This window comes from Mauremys mutica, chromosome 3 (genome assembly GCF_020497125.1).
Source record: "Mauremys mutica isolate MM-2020 ecotype Southern chromosome 3, ASM2049712v1, whole genome shotgun sequence".
In the NCBI taxonomy this organism is placed as follows: Eukaryota; Metazoa; Chordata; order Testudines; family Geoemydidae; genus Mauremys; species Mauremys mutica.
Window position 1 is genome coordinate 16960257 of NC_059074.1, and position 23453 is coordinate 16983709.

The 23453-nt window shown below is 44.3% G+C and overlaps 1 protein-coding gene across 3 annotated transcripts in view; it reads left to right on the forward strand.

The window, feature by feature from the left end:
* The window catches only part of RUNX2 (RUNX family transcription factor 2), a 486380-nt gene that overhangs the window by 376024 nt on the left and 86903 nt on the right, over window positions 1-23453 (forward strand). For 2 of the 3 annotated variants that reach the window (XM_045009227.1, XM_045009226.1), the window contains exon 8: window positions 14498-15440. The exons of the other annotated variant lie outside the window; for it this stretch is intronic. In XM_045009227.1, coding sequence (XP_044865162.1) covers window positions 14498-15183 — 686 coding nt within the window. In that variant the 3' untranslated portion in view covers window positions 15184-15440. Of the gene's footprint in view, window positions 1-14497; window positions 15441-23453 lie in introns of those variants that run through there. 3 annotated transcript variants of the gene reach the window in all.

Here is a 23453-nt window from a genome sequence, read left to right on the forward strand (position 1 = left end):
CCTCATCCTCCCTGATTGATCTAACCTCGTTATCTCTAGCTTGCTTCTTGCTTGCTTATATATATATATATATACACACACACACACCTGCCCCTGGAAATTTCCACTGCTTGCATCCGAAGAAGTGGGCATTCACCCACGAAAGCTCATGCTGCAAAACGTCTGTTAGTCTATAAGGTGCCACAGAATTCTTTGCTGCTTCTACAGAACCAGACTAAGACGGCTACCCCTCTGATACATAAAACAGTAGCTCACCCAGTTTACAGGATAAGAACATGTTGTTTCAATGGAATGTTTAAAACCATCATTTTAAAAAAAGAACTCACCTCCCGATAAGCCATGGTGCAAAATGAAAATGTCAGTGGACACACATGCCTTTGTGCAGTGAGCAGCCCCATGGCTCTTGTGTTGCTGCATGGGCATATTCTGGGGATTAAGATGCAGACTCTAACTGGTTCTTCATCAGTACTGTAAACTGTGTGACTATGGGAAGAAGTTCCCCAGGTGTGCAATTCTGGAGAAGCCTCCTTACAGTGGCAGTGCTGTTCCTCTGGAAATGAAGCATGATGAGAAAGTTACATACATTTCTTGGGTTCCATGAGCCAGTTAGTGCTTTGCTTGCATTCTTAAGGCTACATCAGCTCCTGAATGTCAGCAGGTGCCCCGGAGGGGCCACTCTACTGCATGCAGGTGCAATCGTAGCTGACAAGCAGACTTTGTCCTGTTGGCTCTCAGACAGAACATAAGCGGAGCAGCTACACTAACCTTGCAGAGGCTGTAGCATGCTCTCTACTGAATTTAGCCATGGCCCTGCCCTCCATTTACTCCTTTTCAGGCTGCTAGTGCCCCCAGGGGCATTGGAAGAGAGCAGGGCCTGCACTCCCCAGCCAAGTTACTGCCTGCACCTGCACAAAGGGAGCAGGGAAGAGTTTGCTTGCACCTTCCTTGCACACCCCGTAGGGGCTGAGCACAGTCTGGCATTTGACATTATTTAATTACTTTCCTCATCTGTAAAACTGAGGGTAATTAAAAGTGTTTTGTGAGGATTAATTCATGTTGCGCAGTACTTTGAAGATGTAAAGTCTGCATAAGCAGCTTGATTATTAATAATATAATTTTTATGTCTAGCAAAAGTCAATTTGGCACCCCTGTTTACTGCTTCCCTTATGAAAAGAACCAGCAGACATTTAATGAATGAAATGAACAAGAATTTAAAAAGGGGGAAAAGGAAATATATTTGTGCTCAGTGTCCTTAGCCTTTGGAACCCAAAACAAAGGGATATTATTGAGTGAAACAGCATCTACAATTGGATAAAATAGGATAAAATAGATAAAACCATCAATTTTCATACTTCAGGGTAGAAAATGATCACATGTTAGAGTTAAGACGACTTTCTCTCTGCCCTGTATTACATGTTTAGGTGCATTAGGAGCTCAATCTTTTTAATTTAATAAAGAGAAGGTTAAGGAGCGACTTGATTATGGGGAGCAAACATTTGATAAGGGGCTTTTCAGTCTAGTAGACAAAGATCAAACAAGATCCAATGGTTGGAAGTTGAAGCTAGACAAATTTAGATTGGAAATTAGCCATAAATTTAACAGCGAGGGGTAATTAATTACTGGAACAATTGACCAAAGGTTGTGGTGGCATTTTTTTAAATCACCAGGATTCAATTTCATTTAATTCCAGCTGGGATCATAGGCCCATTCATCCCACTGAGAGATCATAGCCCATTGAGAGGGGTAGTATCATTTAAACCATAACACAACTTGGATTCAAGGTGACAAAGCCCAGATAGCAGTTTTCTTCAATAATCAATGCAAGAGCAGACCAAAGAAACTAGGTAGGGGAAGTAAACATGCATGTTACTGAGCAATGTCCCTGTCTGGCACTTTGTAAGGACCTGGAATCTCATTGACTCATAGGTACTGTATTTCCAGACTTGACTCACTGGTTATTAAAACCATAAGATTGCACCATGTGTCTCATGTTTTCCTGGGGGAAAACAGCATATGAATATTATTAGGTTTAGTTAATCAAAATCTTAATCTTCTTTGTTTGTTGAAAGTTCCTAAGAAAGAAAAAGAGAAAGAAAGAAAGAAAGAAAGAATCTCATCTAAACTTTCAGGAGATGTTGCTGGTATAATCTGCTGCCTCAGTCTAAGGTGCTGTAGAAAAGGAATGAGCAGTCCCACCTTCTCTTTTTTGTGTCTGTTGTGTCTGTTGGATTTGTGTTGATCACTGAATTACTCTGGGGCAGTAGGTAGATGACTGGGGCATGCCTCCTTGGTGGCAGGATTCTGTATCACTGATGCTATTGTAACAGATACAAAGAATGGACCTCAGAGGAGGTAAATTTGTCACAGTGGCACATGTAAGAGAAGATTCCCTGTTGTCTCAACTGGTAGAGGTACAGGATGAGCCCCAGTTGACACTGAGCTGAGGCAGCTTGTAGTACACCATGACACATTTGGCCAAATATTCCCTCTGCCCAGCAGCCCAATGAGAGCAGAATGTTGCCCACTGTGCACCTGGTCAGAATGTAGCCAAGGACTTCTGGCTGTTTATGTCACCTGTAGAGTAGTCAGGGCCATGAATGGTGCAGGAGAAGTCAAACTTGGGGTGACACCCTACAGAAAGAACAACAGAGGGACAGACATGGTGAGTTACCCTAATGCAGTTAACAATTCCATTTAACAAAGGATTAACTAAAGGAGATAGGAGTTTAAGTGATACCAAGTAGAAGGAATAAAGTTACAAATGGTTACAAACAAAAGTAAAAAATATGCTTTCTGGTGACTAAGGCTTAACAAATCTACTGACTTGATTCAAGGTAAGATTCTTACCATACTTCCTTCAAGCAAGATGGCTGACCACCCCCTTGGTCAGTATCTCCCACAAAGTCCAAAGTGCTCAGTTCCTTTGTCTTCTTAGGTGAAAGATCGCTGAGGTTCTTTGCTCCTCTCTTTCATAGTCCAATTAACTGATTCTTTTGAAGGTTATCCCCCAAAATAAAGTTCATTCAAGCTCTGGGGAAGGAGACATGGAGTCTGGTGGTGGAGGAAGTTCCACATTGGTTTCTTCCCTCACTGGTGTTTGTTATAATCCAAACTGATCTGTTCCTGCCCTGTTCCCCCATCCCCATGCCAATGCAAATGAATGGTCACTTGATATGTGATTGCCAATCAACTTTCATGACACCCGGCTGGAGGCAACAGCTTGTCTGGGAGAAACCTGTTTACCCGTTCCCCAGACTTGTGTAGTAAACACATTTTAATCCCACATTTCCTTCACCATACATACACATTGCATTAATGACCAACTGATCACTGAATTTATAATATTAATAAATGTATTATATTAATTTATTATATTAATGAATTAATACATTAATGGCCAAACTGGTCAGGTCACCTGAAACTCTATCAAATATCAGGGAGCTCTTTGCTCTCTAGCATTCGGATGTTCTTAGGTTACAGGGGGGCCCCATTTAAATTTAATGTCATAGAATCATAGAATATCAGGGTTGGAAAGGACCTCAGGAGGTCATCTAGTCCAACCCCCTGCTCAAAGCAGGACCAATCCCCAACTAAATCATCCCAGCCAGGGCTTTGTCAAGCCGCACCTTAAAAACCTCTAAGGAAGGAGATTCCACCACCTACCTAGGTAACCCATTCCAGTGCTTCACCACCCTCCTAGTGAAAAAGTGTTTCCTAATATCCAACCTAAACCTCCCTCACTGCAACTTGAGACCATTACTCCTTGTTCTGTCATCTGGTACCACTGAGAACAGTCTAGATCCATCGTCTTTGGAACCCCCTTTCAGGTAGTTGAAAGCAGCTATCAAATCTCCCCTCATTCTTCTCTTCTGTAGACTAAATAATCCCAGTTCCCTCAGCCTCTCCTCATAAGTCAGTTGGCTTTCACTTGGATCATTAAATTATTTAAAGATTATGTGTTAAATACATACATATTCAATCAGTTGTCTTACAAGTAAAGTACCCATTACATTGAATTTGGGCATTGCAACTGGATGCTTGTGTATTTTATTTTATTATCAAGCAAAAGCTTGAAACAATGTGCTTTAAAGAGTATGTCTGGTTGAAATATCAGCCATAGTTTTCTCCTCAAGTGCAGTGTAGATAGCTATGTAAGATTATTTTCTGTGTGAGTTCATGTCCCATAGCCTGTTTGCAATTTAATCCCTATGAGTGACTCCCTCATACAAACTGTGATTTCTCATAGGGACTTTATATTTGTTCTTTCTTTCTTGTTTGCCTTTTTGCTTGCTTGCTTTCTTTGCTGTTTTTACTAATCTAAAACAAAAAACATCCAGGCTGAAATTACATGCTTTCACATTGTCCATGGCAAAACATAACAATAAGCGTGACTGACCTAGGGGTTGTCTGTTTTAGGGATTACTTATTGCTAGGCACACTTTAAATGTTAACATTTTCTGAATGCTGGTGTGCAGAATTTTGTCATCTGGTAATATAGTCCATCCTTTTCCAACTTTGCACATGAATCCTGGTTTAGTAGATGTCATAATTATGGCATAGTTAGCAACCTCACCTAAGTAGACCATCTGACAAAATGGAACATGTACAATGAGCTATAGGTCAGCCTGTCCTGTGAAGAATGGCTATTCCACCTTCATTCTGTTTCCAGTGGGCTCTTAAATGTCTACAGTGAAAGAGCTGTTTTTGATATTTTCCCCCTCAACAAATTCTCACAAGGATCACAATATTTTGCCTGGAGTCAAAGCAGAGGGGGAAAAAAATCTGGTTTTGTTTCCCACTTAATGAGATGGCTCAGTGGCTCCGTCTTTCTCAACTCAGCTTTCTGTAGCTACAGAGGAGAATTCTGTAAGTGAAAGTTATACTCTATGGTCGTGTTCATGTTTGTCTTGAAGCCATTTTACCCCTGCAGATTAGGACCATTTTATAGGGGCTTTACTTTGGTTGTGTGGAAACTGCTGCTACCTGGTTAATTGGGGTTAAAAGTCTGTTGTCAAAAAGGAAATACTTTTTCGCACAAAGCAATGTTACCTTGAGGACGTCATTGCCACAAGGTCTAATTCAGGCCCAAGAGTTTAGAGGGATTAAAAAAAACAGAGTGGACATTTATAGGCATAAAGAGAACTTTGAAAGTGACTCTGAAACCAACAAACACACAAAATCTCCCTTACCCAAGAGTTTTAGAAGGGATATAAACTCCATATTTTGGGGCCTAAACCAATCTACTGGTCTTAATACTGGAGTAATTAGATAAAATTCAACATTGTACAGGTCAGAAGAGACATTGTAACGGCCTCTTCTGCCCTTAAAATCTGTGAACCTCTAATTAATGGGGGTTAAGGAGAATTTCTCCTGGGGGCAGGTTATTCCATGACTGTCTAGCGCAGGCCTTCTTGTGCCTTCCTCTGTAGCATCTGGTACTGGCTGTCAAGCTGTCTGGAATGGCTCACAAATGTGCGTGCCAACGTCAGGGCACAAACCCCAAATTGATTGTGGGTTCTATAATTAGATTTCACCAACCTCGTCTCAAGTGTGAACGCCTCAAGCACTATAACAGCCTTGCCATGGAGTTACAGACGCGCCTCTTAGGCACCCTGATCTAGCTTGTCAAGCAGGCAAGTCTGCGTTTGTGATAAATGGTTCCTTACACCAAAAATCACACCAATATTCAGGTTACTCACAGTCCCAAAGGACCAGTCACTGACCCCGGTTCAATGGTACCTCAGATCACCCTTGTAGCCAGTTTTCTAATAAACTAACCAAAGGTTTATTAACTAGGAAAAGGCAACAAGAGCGTATTTTGCAAGGTTAAAGCAGGTAAACACACACACATAAATGAGTTACAGCCTTAGGTTCCAAAAAATAGAAGCTGCTGTAATGTGCAAGTTCTGTATGTCCTTTAAGAATAACCCAAGCTAAACAGCGTGGGGATCTCTTGCTTATGCCTAGAAATATTGCCCTCTCCAAATTCCAAGCCGCATAATGATGACAATTTGTTCTAGACAGGAATTTTTATTCCATTCCCCCGGAGTTCAAATTATGATGGGACGAGCGTTTGTGCATGTCCCTTCTTCATGGGTGCGGGGGAAAAAAATCAACGAAGTCTTTTGTCCACTGACATTCCACTGTGGTTTGTCTGGTGTCTATGGGCCTTCTTTTGTTGGGCAGGAGATGCCACCTCTTGTAGTAAACTAGTATTTTCAACTTTGTAATGCTTCTCTCCTGACTGGGGTGGGGGTTTTAAAGTTACAGAGCAAACAATTAAATATTACCTTATTGCATGGGATACAGATACTATAAGTGAGATTAATGCACTCAGCAACTCACAAGCATTTCATAAAGTCCAAACACTGAACATATCTTTATAAATCTAATAGCTATTTTAACAATGCTCATACACGTCTGAGCCAGACTGGTTTTTCAGCTCTGCGTTTGTCAGTGTTCAGCGAAGCCTAGGGGACTTGAGATAAGCTGGAACTTGGTCTGCCAGTGTCACAGTGGCCATTGTCAGAAACAAGATACTGGACTAGATGGACCATTGCTTTGATCTGGTCTGACATTGCCTATAAGTGTTGATTTACTCTTTATAGCTGCTGATAGCTGTCTGGAAGTAATGAGCAAACTTATTCAGATGTTAACTAGGCCTGAAGAATTTCTTCAGCCACTAACATACCCGTGTTGGCAATATGTTGGGGAAAAGCACCAGCCACAGGTTGACAGCATATGTAGGGCCTATGCTGCTTTGCGCATACAGTTAGGCCTCTGACTTGCCTAAGCATAGGAGGGTGTGTGCTCTGCCCTTATATTTGGACTGCCTTGAGGAGTTCTGGGGAAGGTTTCACCTTCCCTCCCTCTGAGATCTGCCTGCAATAGAGGTGAGATGGTATAGAGATGGAAGGATGCCATAGGTGATTGGAAGGCTGTGAAGCTAACTTCAGTGCATGCTGAAGAAGCATGGAAAGCAGTGTAGTGCAGCAGACCTAGGTTCTACTCCTGTCTCTGTCACGGGCCTGCTGTTTGACTCTGAGCAAATCATTTCATCTCTCTAAGTTTTAATTCCCCCCTGTATGAAATGGGGCTAGTCAGACTCACCTTGCTTTGTAAAGTGTTTTGGGTTGTATGGATGGAAAACCTAAGATAACAGTTAAGTTTTATTGTACAACAGGGAGTAGGGATTGCCTATCCAATACAGCCAGCTGTCTAGTACCTAGGAGACAATTCTCTTCTTAAGACTAACAGGAGTTGCTGAGCACTTTGAAAATCTAGCCGTTTCCAGTAGGTGCTAAACTGGGACCTGAAGTATTTTTGAAAATGTGCCCCAAACTGGATAAAGACTCACACATGTCAATGAAACTAATTGAAATTAAGCCAGGGACAAAAAATGAAACAGTGGATTGCCCATGACAAACTGTGAGAACAAATTTGTTCGCATGAAATGGGAATAAGTATTTACTCATAACTGACTATTACTCAAGAGATTTTGAAATGAGCACAACTCTGCAGGAGTCATAATGTGATTAGTCACCTAAAATACATCCCAGCTAGGCCTTGTATACTGTACCTGAAGAGAGAAAACCAGACAGTGGACCACAACTTGTAAGTGAGGAATTCAAACAGACTACTTACTCTGTCATGCCTCAATGCACAAGCAGTGGTTTGTCTTTGAAGAGAGACCAGATCATTAAAAGGCTTCTTGAAAAAGTGAGAGCCGAGAAGAGTGAGCCTGTCTGAGGTACCGCAGCTAATAGACTCCTAGTTTAAACAGTAGAACAATGGCAAGTTTGGTGTGGGGTCTTGGACTCCGGAGCATACTTCACCATTTGGTCCACCACAGCATGGATTTGGTGACCCTCATGTAACCCTACAAAGGTCATCTGTTTTCTCAGATTTTTTTCTTGTGGGTGTGATGAGAGAGTTTGAGTTCAGAAGTAGGGTGGTGGGGGGTGGGGTGTCATTTTTTAACATTTGTCCATCTGGTCCGGGTTTTCTAATTAATATTTTGTACATGTCCCTATAGTTTTGAACGGGTGGATTTGAAATATATAAAATTATTTGATTAAATATCTCAGTATCTTGGAATACGGAAACATTTATTTAAAGGAAGATGGGTCAGCAGGTGAATAAATGGGGAAGGGGGGACTGCCTTGAGCGAAAACAAAGGTTAGTGCAAGCATACTTAATGCTAGTGATATTGCACTATTTATACACATTTCCTGTCCCCCCACCCAAACGTTTAAGAATATTCAGATACCTGGTTTTGGTTTGATCCCACGTAGAGGTAGGAGCAAGATACAAAGTTTGGAATTAGATCCAAGTGGTGAAACCACACACACAAGTCCATGGATATTCACATCTATGTTTTGATTCAGACATATTTTAATGTACAGGCGTCACTTTGCACACTGCTGAGCTGCAGCCACTTCTAAGGTGAAGCACAGCAACTGGTTAACAGTGTGACACAACACCTCTCACAACTTTCAAATGCCGTATTTCAACTGAAATGGCAAGTGGATTGGAATGGATGGGTTTAGAGAGGCAGAATGTAGATTCCCATGTTGGGGTTCGGCCATGAAAACGGAACTGGAACTCTTGTGTCATGGGAATTTCAATTACCACAGTTAGGACTTTGGTTTCACTTCTCAACAGAAAGATGAGGCTGTAGTATAGTCAGGCTTTCTTGAGGAGCAGCTGCAGAGAGAGGCACACACACACACAGTCTTAATCTAACTTTATAAACACAACCAGAAAACACAGTATACAAGAACATCCTGCAACTTGCTATATCATTAGTGGGAGCTGTATTACTCATTCCAATACCTTGCAGAGACACATCCAGCAGCAAAGCACCACTTACCATTGTAATGAGGCATTGTTTCTGTACTGACTCACCGGGGAGAACACCACCTACTGAACTTCCAACACACTTCTTACAGCACTCTAGGGGGCTGATTATCCACTCTCTGCACATTGAGTCTGATTTTCCACTGCTTTCTGCCTCCTGCCATCATTTATACCTATGCAAAGAGAATGAGAAAGGGGTATTAAAAGGCTACTCTTATGATGTGGAAGCAGTTTACCCATGATGCACATTTATACATGACTACACAAGTGCATGGCAGTGGAAAAATCAGGCCCAGGCTCTTTCCCCTAGAGGTTTCCCCTTCACCAGATCTAGCCCGGTTTAGTTTATGAGAGGCAAAGAGAGCTCAGCTTGACTCAGTTTGGCTGCAGGCTAGATAAAAGCAATGATCAAGCAAAGCAAACAAACAAATCAAAAAAACCCAAATGAGTGAAGACTTCTTGAAAGGTTAAATACAGGTGGTATTCCCTCAGACAACCTCCCTTAGATTAAAGATAGGCGAGTTAGTTCAGACAAAAGAACTCATCCATATTTTCACCATTCCTCACACCCTATCTTATTAACTTTTAGTTAACAGCTGCTATTTGTTCTGCTGCACCAAGGGAATCCTCTTCCTAGGGTCATACCTCCCAACAGTCCTGCGTTTCATGGGCTGGTCCCACTGTGATCCCCAAAGCTCCCTGTCCTGGGTCAGTGGGGCCCATGTAATGCCAACAGCCCCCAGTCCTTGTTGTCCAGGATCAAACCTGAGACCTCTGAAGACTGACACAGGAGCTGCAAGACACACGTCTCTTAGCCAAGGCTCATCAAGCTCTAGCAGATCTCGCTGCCGTTAGCGGGGGACAGGGAGCCACACCAAGCAGGCCTGGGTTACGCCCACAGCCATATGCACATTACGCACCCTTGGGAGAGCTAGGGAAGGCAGCAGCTTCAGCTGCTCCTGAGCAGCTCAGAGATGGGAAATTACACTGCACCTGGGTGGGCTGGGCAGGGTGGCATGGACTGAGTGTGGCACAGACTCCGTGGGTAAGGGGCAAAGGCTGCAGCAAGGCTGACTCCAAAAGAATAAGCAGCGATGCCTGGGATCTGCTCAGCTCCCCTGCGCTGGGCTTGGATGCCCCTTGGAGAGGAAAGTGATCAGGAACAGTCAGCATGGATTCACCAAGGGCAAGTCATGCCTGACTAACCTAATTGCTTTCTATGAGGAGATAACTGGCTCTGGATGAGGGGAAAGCAGTGGACATGTTATTCCTTGACTTTAGCAAAGCTTTTGATACGGTCTCCCACGGTATTCTTGCCAGCAAGTTAAAGACATATGGGCTGGATGAATGGACTATAAGGTGGATAGAAAGCTGGCTAGATCGTCGGGTTCAACGGGTAGCGATCAATGGCTGAATGTCTAGTTGGCAGCCGGTTGGTCCTGGGGTCAGTTTTGTTCAATATTTTCATTAATTTTCTGGAGGATGGCGTGGACTGCACCTTTAGCAAGTTTGCAGATGACACTAAACTGGGAGGAGTGGTTGATACGCTGGAGGGTAGGGATAGGATACAGAGGGACCTAGACAGATTAGAGGATTGGGCCAAAAGAAATCTGATGAGGTTCAACAAGGACAAGTGCAGAGTCCTGCACTTAGGATGAAAGAATCCTATGCACTGCTACAGACTAGGGACCGAGTTGCTAGGCAGCAGTTCTGCAGAAAAGGACCTAGGAGTTACAGTGGACGAGAAGCTGAATATGAGTCAACAGTGTGCCCTTGTTGCCAAGAAGGCTAACAACATTTTGGGCTGTATAAGTAGGAGCATTGCCAGCAGATCGAGGGACGTGATCATTCCCCTCTATTTGGCATTGATGAGGCCTCATCTGGAGAACTGTGTCCAGTTTTGGGCCCCACACTACAAGAAGGATGTGGAAAAATTGGAAGGAGTCCAGCAGAGAGCAACAAAATGATTAGGGGGCTGGAGCACATGATATATGAGGAGAGGCTTAGGAAACTGGAATTATTTAGTTTGCAGAAGAGAAGAATGAGGGGGGATTTGATAGCTGCTTTCAACTACCTGAAAGGGGGTTCCAAAGAGGATGGATCCAGACTGTTCTCAGTGGTACCAGATGATAGAACAAGGAGTAATGGTCTCAAGTTGCAGTGAGGGAGATTTAGGTTGGATATTAGGAAACACTTTTTCACTAGGAGGGTGGTGAAGCACTGGAATGGGTTACCTAGGGAGGTGGCGGAATCTCCTTCCTTAGAGGTTTTTAAGGAGAGGCTTGACAAAGCCCTGGCTGGGATGATTTAGTTGGGGATTGGTTCTGCTTTGAGCAGGGGGTTGGACTAGATGACCTCCTGAGCTCCCTTCCAACCCTGATATTCTATGCACTCCCTTGCATCCCACTTTAGCCACTTGAAATGTTGGCAGGCAGGCCTAAGATATTTACATGCCCCCACCGTCCCATTGCATATGTACATCTCACATTATTTTGTACTTTTATCCGCACATCACCCCTTATTTTATGGGTGGGGTAGTAAGGTTCAGAGAAGGTAAGTAACTTGCCCATGGTGTCAAAGGAAGTCTGTAGCAGAGCAGGGAATTGAACTCAGGCTTTCTGAGTCCTGGGTTAGTTCCCTAATCACAGTACTATCCTACAGCTGAAGAGACAGTCTCTGTAGCTAGGGGCTGTAACCGATTCATATCCTCTGTAGCTTGGGCACAGAAGAGGAGGACACGTAACACTTGTTGAGCAGTGTATTGCATTGCTATTGAAGGCCAGTGTACTCATTCTGAGCATCTCTTCACTGATGTCTTCCTTCTCTCTGAAAGGAAACCCCACCCCACTCCTGTCCATCATAGCTCTCTGCTCCCTGCCAAAGCATCCCCTAGCAGCATGTCTCTCGGTTATTACTATTATATTTATAACACTAGCTCCTGTTAAGAATCAGGCACCAGCTGTGATAGGTGCTGTACGAACAGGTAGAAAAAAACAGCCTCTCTCTTTGCACCCCCCCCCATAGGAACTCACAATCTAAAGTCATGACAAGATGCAGCAAATGGAAAACACAGACAAAAGATCAGTGAGGGAAGGATGAGGTAACTAAAATGACCCTTCTGTACATAAAAACACACATTAGTCTCAGCTTGCCACCTGCTTAGTCATGGTCAGGCAGCAGGGTTTTTCAGGCATCATGGCAGAAATAAGTCTTAAGGGAGGTTTTGAAGGAAGACAAGATTGTGGCTTTCAATGAGGGAAGAGGCGTTACTTTTAAAAGGATTAATGGTGATGAGAAGCACAGTTGGTGACCAGATTTTTGTCTGTGCTACTTTTTATAAAAGGTTCGCTGTTCGCTTTTAAGGATCATTTGCAAATGCTTACTTGTCATAGGTCTAAACCAGATTTCCTCAAGGTTTGTTGAATCACTGCTCCCCAGTGTATGGAAAAACATAACACTTAGCATGGTTTCCTTGGCCAATGTAGACAAGGATTAGCCAGGCTATCTATGGGTCTTCAACACTGTTCTGGTTGACACTAGAGTTGAGCCAAAATCTGCTTTTTATCCAAACCGCCACAAACTTTGGTGGTTTGGAGAGAAATGGAACCTGGATCCGAAATGCCTCTCATTTTTGTTTTGTTTTTGTAAAACCAAAACCCAGCTACCTCATCCCATCTCTAGTTAACATGGTTTGAACTCTAGTATAGACAGAGCCTTTCTGTAATGAAGGAAGCCAATATGCAAAGGAAGGAAAAGTTTTCAAGAAAACTGCAGTAACTTTCCATGCAAATCTCAGGGACTTAAATGTATGCTGAAGTGCCACATCTGGCTTCAGTCCACACGTCATTTCTTTAGGAAAAGGATGGCATTCTGATATGGGATGACGAGCTGAGTGCCTGGGCGTTGATGTGCCACAGAAATGACAGTGAAATCCTTGAGTTTCATTTGACTTGCAGTGTCAATTTGCTATCTGGGATACAAAACCTGCCCATAATGCAAACAGGTTTTCAACAACATTAGATTTTTCAGATGTCAGAAATAATGAAAGAGACAAGGTAGGTGAGGCAATATCTTTTATTGGACCAGCTTCTGTTGGTCGAAGGTACAAATTAGTGCAGGTACAGCTCCTCAGAACTGAAGAACTCTGTGTAGCCTGAAAGCTTGTACCTTTCATCAACAAAAGTTGGCCCAATTAAATATATTACCTCACCTACCTTGTTGCACTAATATCCTGGAACCAACATGGCTACAACAACACTGCAAACAACTATGGAAGAAATAACAATAGTATGATGTTAACCCCTAGTTACTTGGATTTTCCCAGAATTGTTATTAAATTGAGTTTTTGTATCCATGTTAGTGCCTTAAAATTTGCACTTAGTTGCAGCTAATGTAGTTATAAAATCTACCTTAGGGTTTTATATACAGCTGCCCATCCCTATAGTTTCTCAGCACCATCCATGAAATGTGTTCCCAAGGCTAAAATAAAGAGGTAGATGGGACAGATTAATGTCAGTTCTCCAAATCTTTGAGGCGGATGAAAGGGAATGGTTTCTATACATTTCTTTCAGAATTTGGATAAAAAAATAGGGCCCTCTTACAGTCTACATCCATATTCAGTGATGGGGGCAGTACTGGATACAGAGCCAGGGACCACAAACTGGCTCTCTAGGTTCTTGCATTTTCCCCAGAGGTTGCTGCATCATAGTATCCTGTATATTTAGGGCTTATTCCAAACAGGAGTCTTCTTAATGATTTCAGTGGGCACTGGATCAGGCCCACGGTTTGTATATTGCTTTCAGACTGGGGGTAGGTGTCAAGCCAGGATGCGCAGCAGCACACTTGCCTGTTCAGTCTCTTCTTTGTTGATTTTATGTCTGAAGCCACTTAACTATCTGCAGGCAGTAAACTCTTCAATCTGTCATGCCTCAAGGCAAAAAGTGAAATCATTGAACAGCTAATTCAGGAACTGCTTTTTGCTGCTCCTGCTGCTGACTTGTTGTCCATTTAAGCCAGGGCTCCAAAAAACTGGAAATTTGTTTTAAATGCAGCAGCTCCAAAAACACAGCCATCTGCCACTCAAATTTCCATGGGAGCTTAGCATGAGTAAGGACATTATGATTTGGTTCCAAGACCAGCCAGAGATTCATGATGTCCAGTACAGGCAATTGTGTTCATTATTTCAAGCCACATAATATAGACCTTGGTGATGTTTACCAGGAAATGTTAGGACCAGAATGTGGGCTTCAGAACGTCTGCTGAAGCAAGGTCACTCTCTCTATATTAGTCAGTGTTGTAAATGCTTGAACAATATACAGCAGATGTTCAAACTGGGTAAGTGATGCATTGAGTAGTGTGTCTCTATAACACTGCCCTTTAATGACTGGCCTAAAGAGAATAAAAGCCCCCCCTTCCTGACAGCTAATGGACATTCTCAGTTGGTACAGAGCTGTGGTTTTGGAGCTAAGGATTCTGGTCCCACTGAAATCAATGGCAGTTTTGCCCCAGCAAGGGTTTGCCCATGTTGAACTCACTCTGGCAATTCATGTACACCACGTATGCAGTCACACGTTTGTAAATGTAATGTGTAGCTTCACATGCTGTAGGATTGGTGACACATGACTTATCTCCCTTGCAGACTCGGAGCCTTGCACCCCCGATACCCCATCTGCCACTGCCTCACCATCATCCTCTGAAGAACATGGGCCTTTCACAGCTCCATCGTCACCATCCCCCTCTTGTGAGCCTGGCACCTTGTCATTTTCACCACCATTATCTGCCCGAATCTCAACCTTCCATCCTGAACTGCCTCCTATTCCACCACCAGCATCTGCCTCCCCTGCCACCCTGCACCCTGGACTTGCCCCTGTCCCACCACTGCCTGCTTCTAGATCATCCCTACACCCTGGAATTTACTCACCAGCAGCCATCTCACATGCCAATGCCACCCACCTCATCGATTGGTTGCCCTACCTTGCCTCAGGAACATCCGGCACTGTCCGGGGGATGGAGGAAGAACTGCCGCACACAGGGACAGGCCCCACCGAGAACGTGAAAAGGTGTGGAAGTGTGCCTCTGCCTGTTTATGGGGAGGGAGATGACCCGGCGGGATGTATGGAGGAGCTGCCTCCTGAGGCGGTTTGCTCATCTCCGGCTGCCCACAGCAAGCCGTCCAGTTCTGAGCAGGCATCAGTGAGTCTAGGAGACATACTGTCAGAGTTGCGGATAATGAACAGTCACCTTTCTATCATAGCTAGAGCCCTCAGCCAGTTAGCATCATCCTTTGCACCCCAGCAGGATTCCACAGATGCCCCAGCTCCTTAGGGTACTCTTCACTGCACAGTTAACCTGAGCTCTGACCTGGGTTTGGAGATGCTTCCAGCCTGGGCTAACTTACCTGGCTGGGGGTGGGTTTGGGCCAGAGCCCAAGCTCTGCTTTAACTCAGGCTGAACACACCCACCTTGCAATGAGGCAAAGTCACTTGGATGCTGCTAGTCCTCCAACGGTCTTCTGACAATTCCTCCCTGAAGGACAGACAGGTTCTCCCACAACGGACACAAGTGACTGGGAAAGAATCCTACAGCAGTGGCTCTCAACCTTTCCACACTACTGTACCCCTTGCAGGAGTCTGATTTGTCTTGCATACCTCAAGTTTCACCTTACTTAAAAATGACTTGCTTACAAAATCAGGCCTAAAACTGGGGGGGAGGGATAGCTCGGTGGTTTGAGCATTGGCCTGCTAAACCCAGAGTTGTGAGTTTAATCCTTGAGGAGGCCATTTAGGGATCTGGGGCAAAAATCTGTCTGGGGATTGCTCCTGGTTTGAGCAGGGGGTTGGACTAGATGACCTTCCAACCCTGATTATGAAAAGTGTCACAGCACACTGTTACTGAAAAATTGCTTGCTTTCTCATTTTTACCATATAATTATAAAATAAATCAATTGGAATATAAATATTGTACTTACACTTCAGTGTATAATATATAGAGCAGTATAAACAAGTCATTGTCAGTATGAAATTTTAGTTTGTACTGACTTCACTAGGGCTTTTTATGTAGCCGGTTGCAAAACTAGGCAAACATCTAGATGAGTTGATGCACCCCTGGAAGACCTCTGCATACACCCAGAGGTAGAGCCCTGTGCAAATACAGATTTATGCCTACAGATGCAGACATCCGTGGGTATAAATCAGTATACGTGGAACTGCAGGGCTCTCTTGGGAACCACAGCAGTGAAAGGAGCAGAACATGGGGCTGGCAGCTCCTCCGGTGTGGCTGTACCACCCCTGTCCCTTCCACAAAGATCTGTGCATCTCCTGTCTAGGGGTGTGTGCACTGCTTGAATACAAGAGCATGACCTAGGGACAGCTGCTGGTGAGCCTGGTGCCTGCCCTGGGGGGCAGGAAGGAGGACAGTACAGCTGCACTGGAGGAGCTGCCGGCACGTGGTGCTGGCTCCTGGGTGCAGCGACCCCACGTTCTGCTCCTTTCACCACTGCAGTTCCCGGGACAACCCTGCAGTTCCACGGATACTGATTTATATCTGCAGATATCTGCATCTGCGGGTATAAATTTGTATGCATGCAGGGCTCTACCCAGGGGTACACGTATCCTTGGTTGAGAACCACTGTCCTAGGGTGTCTCAGCTCAAAGACATGGGACATGCATCTAGACACACATAGGTGAGTGCAGAAAGACTGAAGTCACACTTTAATTTGCATATGGCTTTGCAGTGGGAATGCTTGCACTTGGGCTAGGCTAACCCAGGTGCCAATCACCTGAGTTAATTGTGCAATGAAACCATACCCTTAGTGACAAACTATAGGTCAGGTCATTGTACTTACAATGGTTTCTCATGTTGGTGTTGACTAGGGAGTGTCATTGATGTAGTTGGTGAATGATAAACAGATCTTGTACATGCCCAAGTATTCTGTAACTGTTTGCTATACCCCGATACCTACCATGTCTCCGTGGTTGTCGGTTTTTTCCCCTCCTTGTAAATTGCTGCATATAGAAAATTGTTTTGTATTGTTAATAAAATTGTTTATATTTGTTATAATCCTGTCATGTGTCATCACTCCCAAGTCTATCACCAGAGTCCCACCACAGTGCACAGGAATTAATAATACTTAGCCCCTATACTGTGCTTTTCATCTAAAGAGCTCCACATGCATTACAAAGGAGGCAAGTATAATTATCCCCTTTTCACAGATGGGGAAACCGACGCAAGGGGAGGTTAAGTGACTTGCCCAAGATCATCCAACAGGCCAGTGGCATAGCACCCACATTTCCTGAATCTAAGGGCAGTATCCTGTATAATCCCATGGGGCTTCTCTGTGTGCTTGTAACTCAGGGAGAGACACACTGTCCTTGGAAAGCAGGAGGGTCATGGGCAGACTCAGAGTCTGCTGGGCACCCAAGAGGGAGAGATACTATTTTGAGCAATAGCGGCCCCTGCCAGCTCAGGGGAGGATAGCAGGATGCCTGGAGAGCCACCAGTGCCCCTGCCCAGAGGAAGAGCAATGTCTGAGAGAAAGGAGGAGATTAGAGTCAAATGATTGACAAGTAAAAGCCTGGGCAGAAGAGCTAGCCTGACCAATAAGGGAGGTCCTCGTGAAGTGACCGCACCCGGGAGCACTGTGAATGGGTAGAAGCCATTTTGGAGGAGTCTGGAGCCAGCCACTGAAAGGGAAGGGCTGGCTGTGGGGTGAGCTTGAGAGTCCCCAGCCTGCATGCAGGGTTTCTGAGATACCTGGTAGCAATATCCCTCAGCTTCGTCCTTCCCCTGTGCAAGGTGAGTCCCAGTTTATAGAGTTTTGTTGGGAAAACTCCCTACCCACTCAGGCTGAGTTTGTCCTTCAGCTCCCTAGATAAAATCAGTCACCAATTGGCCAGCTCTGCTCTAGCTGCTAGTTCAGAGCTGCCCACCTCCTGTAAGTGTATCTGAATGCTAGGGTAGGAGATCAGGATTTTAGTATAGCTATTGTAATCTGCACCTGCTCCCTGCATCCCTTTATGGGGAGGGGGAATCTTGAGAATAGAAGCAGTGTGATTCCTATGTGAAGAGGATGCCTGCAAGCAGAGACTGTCAGTCCCTCTGCAGAAGCTGTGGAGTCCAGATTAATCTCTGAACCTGATGATCATTCGCGCACTATATCATCTTTTAGTGATATAGTCAGGGAAACTAGTCAGATGTTTCAGGAGACTCCCTATTCCCTAAGCTGCATTCTGAATCATAGACTCATAGAATATCAGGGTTGGAAAGGACCTCAGGAGGTCATCTAGTCCAACCCCCTGCTCAAAGCAGGACCAATTCCCAACTAAATCATCCCAGCCAGGGCTTTGTCAAGCCTGACCTTATGACCTTTGTGAAGCCAGGAGGTAAGGGTTTGGGGCTTGTATTACCTGCTGCCTATTAAACCTGTGGAGGACTTGCCATCTTATCCCAGGTGTGACTTTTTTAGGCTGTAGTGAACCGAGTCAGCCAAGTTGCTTATTGCTGCTACATAAGTATCATCATCACAGGTCACCAAAGGCTGCTACGAAGTACATGTAGCAACAGGACACTCACTTTTACTTTTGCTGTATCAGGTCATGTGACTGGGGAAATGCATGGATATTTATCAGCATGGGCACTGGGGACCCTGAGAATCGAGTTTTACCCTATTATGTTATGTTTACTTCCTGTTTAATATACTTACTTTGTTGAATATACTGGGTGTGATTGTGTTAATTCTTGGGCATCTCCAAGTATGTGGCAAATAAGTGGGGGTTACCCTGTAGTAAGAATTTTCCTTCCAAGCTGCCCTGGTGATCCTGCCAGGAAGGAGCAAAGGAAAAACACCCTGAAAATTAGAAACTGAAAAAAAATCAGTTTTCAAAAATCAAAACAAAATCAAAAAATTTGATTTTGTTTTGTTTTGATTAATTGAAAAACTGGAGAAATCCATAAACATTAGAGTGAAATAAAATGTTTTAGTTTATTTCAAAATGTTTCATGGGAAATACATTTTTTTTCTACCATCACTAATTCTTTCCTTATCTGAGAAGTTACACATACACATAAGCATGTTCCTAGTGGCACTGGTTCATTTTACCATGTGAGTCTCTGCTTCAGAGAGAAGATAATTTGGGGCTGATGACAGTGTTGTGCTAGAACAGTATGCCAGGGTGTTGCAAGAACACCCAGTAATGTGCTACTAGTTTTCTCAGAGTCTCAAGCACATTTTTAAGAGTCCAAATTTTTCTTGCAGTGAAAGATCTAATGAATCTTTGGGTTTCATTACAATTCCCTTCTGAGGAACCCAGGGAGTACCCTTGCTACCACACTACAATTTAAGAATCATTAATGTCCCTATTATAAAAGCTGTGTTAGTAAAAGCAAATGTATTCTCCCACTCCTGCTGCTCTATTGAGGTAAGCAGGTCTATTTCTATCCCCACCTACGAAGACCTGCTTGATTTGGGAGGAGTCAGTGTCTCAAGGTCCAAAATTTGAATATATTTTCCCCCCAAACTTGAATATTTAGAACATGAACTGGTCAGACTGTGTCGTAGGCTGTGTCTCTAGAGTGCCCCCATGATGTGGGGATGTGCATTTCCTCTGTCCCCACTGCCTTTCTCTGGCTGCCGGTGCTACTACAGAGGCGGTCTGCCCTGGGAATGTGTCTCTCTAGGGTATGAGTCTCAGGGGACCATTCTTCCCCTTGCCCTTTTGGAGTTCTTCAGTAGTCCAGATGCAAAGACACTGTAACAGTCCTGTTGTCTCCCAGCCCATCCAGGTTCAAGGCTAATGGAATCCTAGTCACTGAGGAAGGTCTGAATCTCTAACATCCTGTCAGTCAAAGAGGCCAGGCTGAGCATCCCAGGCTTGAAGAGAGCGGGGGTGGGGGAAGAGTAACTAGAGAAATCTGGCAGCAGAGGATCCTCTGCAGCTTTCCTAGTCAGTACAGTCCCCACTCTGTGAGTTTTAGCAACTCTGAAGCTATTTCTACTCTATGAACAAGGGTGTGATATCCCTGCTCAGGTTTACATCCAGTAATACCACTTAATAGCCAATCTAATACTAACAACTTACAGTTAATGGCAACATACCACCAGGAACCAATCCCCTCCCATTAACATCATTGTTAATGGGATTCATATATTGGCAACAGACATGCCACTTATTAGCAACCCATTTAGAGGACAGGTCCTACCTGTAATCAATTTCCTGGCATTGAGCATGTGCAGCTAAGCACTTCCATCATGGGTCATGGCTTCCAAATATGTGGACCTCTCCCATGCTGCTAAAGTTTGAGTTCTGGAGTCCCTGTGTGAGCCCAGTGATAAGCAAGTGTGAGTAGTCACAAAGTTTGGTATCTCAAAGTCAGTTGTTTCACACATTCTGAAGAACAAACCTCACATTCAGTAGCATGGGAGCAGCACAAACTGAGACCACAAGTATCGGCATGAGGGAAAAGAGGCAGGTATCGGTGAATCCCTGTGGTTCTGGTATCAGCAGAAGCTTGGCCAAAGTGCTCAACTCTCTGGGCCAGTGCTGAAACGGAGAGCAATTCTGCGGGCAGTGGAGCAGAGGAAGGAGTTCAACTCTTCAGACAGCAGGCTCTGTGGTGGGAAATATAGGGGTTAGGGTGTGGGAGGTCAGGCCTATGGTTAGCATCAGGAGCCTGGAACCAAAGCCAGAGTCAGAGTTGGTGTCAGAGTCAGCTGCCAAGCAAACAGACAGAGCCAGAAACAGAGTCAGGAGCCAAGCCAGGTGTCAAAGCCAGAGTCAGTATCATGGGTAAGAGCTGGAACCAGGAGCAAGGCACAAGGAACCAGGGCCAGACACGGGAGTGGGATGAGAAGGACAGGAAGAGAGGGCTCAAGAGTCAGGCAAGTAGGCAGGGCCTATAGTAGGAGCCAGCCAAGGATTCCTCTAATTGCTCATACAACTTCCTGTGCCGCTTTGTGATTTAAGCAGAACTTCCAACCAGTTGTGGGGCTGGACATCTCCCCCAATCAGAAGCTTCATGGGCAGGGACCTTTGCGAGCTAGAGCTTCATTGGCTCCCTGCTCCACTAATTCAGGCAAGCTTCACAGTGGTGGCTGTGGTTTGAGCATTGCCTAGGGCCCTGCAGGCCTGCCTGGCCTTCCTCCTGGAAAGCCCAGTGAATGTTGCTCACTCTGAGAAAACAAGACACTGACCTTCTGGCAGCTACTGAATGACAGGTACCCCACCTGGCATACTAGAGGAATTCTAGCCACAGGACATCTTCAGTGCTGATGAGAATGGTCTCTTCTGCTGGGGCTTTCCGGACAGAGGCCTTAGTTTGCTTAAAGAAGGGTTTGCAGGAGAGAAAAAAGCTATGGACCACATTGTGTTGCTGCAGTATGCAAACTGGGATGGAGAAATAGCCTCTTATGTTGATTGGAAAGAGCAAATGCCCTCATTCTTTTCCTAAGGAAAGTTGTCCATGATCTACAGAAGCTCAGCAAATGCCTAGATGACAAGTTTGTTCTGTGACAAGTGGCTTAAGATCCGGAACAGAGAGCTGTGCCTACAAGACTGCCATGTGTGCCTGTTGATTGACAATTGCCTAGCTCGTTATGCTAATGTAGTGCCTCCAAACACAACCTTAGTCATGTAGCTGATGGACATGGGTGTCATTAAAAGTCACTGCCATGCTCATCTTAATGCACACATCATTGCCTCTTCTGATGCTGACTAACATCTACAACTCTGATTGATGCACTTCCTCTTGCTAGTGAGTCCTGGACTGCTGTTCTCCCCATGACTAACTGCTTCAGAAAGGGAAGGTTTGCAGAAGCAAGAGAAAATGCTGGCCTGGTAGACTTTGATATGCTAGTCGATGTCTCAGTTCCTGAAAATCTAACAGCACAGGAATTTGAGGCCATTCTTGTATCTGACTGTTGTTTGCACATGGAAAGTGAGCTCACGGATGCAGAACTTCTGGAGACAGCAGTGTCTGTAAAGTGTCTACATGCTGATGAGCCAAAAGGAACACAGGAAGATAATGCATCAGATGATAAACCCGAAGAGCCTTCAGTACAGAACAGTCACATATGGTGGACAATTCCCACAGGATATGCCATAATTGTGCCTTTGGGAAAGGTTATGAGGTTGTGTTCAAAACTGAGAAGGATTACAGGTGAAGGTAGCAAGCCACAGAAAGCAAAAAACATGGTAGAAATGTTCTTCTTAAAAACTTTTTATTTTTTTTTTACATTTTAAAACAAGTAAAAAATGCTTTATTCCGTGTGACACATGAGGAGCGCTAACTGCCAGTACAGTACTGTTCAGCATGCCAAGACATAATGCTGTTAAGTGTTTAATTTGTTTTCTTTGGTGCTTTTAAAATGCTTTTTCTTAATAGAATTGTGTGCTGCTGTTGTCTTCGAGATACATAGCAAGCTGAGATTTCCCAAGTTTGCTCTAAACATTGTATTCATTTCTGTGTCACAATTAGTTTTTTTCTTTAGCTCATTGTATCGAACTGAAAGTTAATAACAAAATTCACTTTACAATGTATCATTGTTCCATGCTCATATTTCAATGTATCCCCCTGAAAACAGTGCCTTCTGCTTATTGTCAAACTTCCAGACCACAGCAACTTTTTGTTGGGAACCACGAGGTTGCTTGTAAATGGAATCCACTTTACTCTCACTAGCTCAGCTGAACATGAAAGTGGTCTAGCAGCTCATCTCAGAGCTTCTGAGTCAGAAGAAACCCCAGTGTGGCTGCAGATAGTACACTGGCCCAGCACCTGTGAAGATTATGTGTCTATGGCAGTGTATGGAATATAAACTGCTATTCCACTGGCAAAAAGCATCATAATCCCTAGTTTAAGGGATTGGCAATAAAACACAGGGCCCTTCATCTCTAGGTCACCCAGTAAAAACCAGCTCCACTTGCTAGTGACTAAAGGTTTTTACTCTTTGATGGATGTTCAGCACCTATGTAAAATGAACTGATGTCTCAGTCCAGTTCCTGCTAAACTACCTACAAATTCCCTCCTGTGGACTTTTCCCTATGAAGCTCCTATGCAGTCCACAGCCTAATTTCATTCCTAGTTGTGAAGCACAAAATCAGCGGTCTGTACAGTGGCAGAGATCTCTAACGAAATTAATGAAGCTGCTTGGGACTTCTACTAAAAACGTCAGAGGGCTTCTGTGAGCTTCCTGAAGATTAATAGATTCCAAGGTCAGAAAGGGCCATTGTGATAATCTAATAATCTGGTGTCCTGTATAACCCAAGCCATTGAATGTCCCCAATGTAATTCCTAGAACATATTTGTAACTTTAGCGCCCTCGTGGCCAAGATGGAGTCTGCTCTGCAGGCAGCTCTGGCCAAGAGACAGCGCGCGCAGGAATGCAGCAGGAGAAATCCCTTCCACCCCAGGGGCACCTGTTCCAAACCCCCCAGAGTGAACACACACACCCACAGGAAAAGTACAATGGATATAACAAAGGGAGATATTTATTTACTGAGGGCTGGGAGGAGAAAAACAACAAGGGGAAATATAGGGGGAGCAGTAAAACAGGGCTGCATTCAAACCAAGGCCCCACGGACCCAGTGGTAGCACAGTCTGAC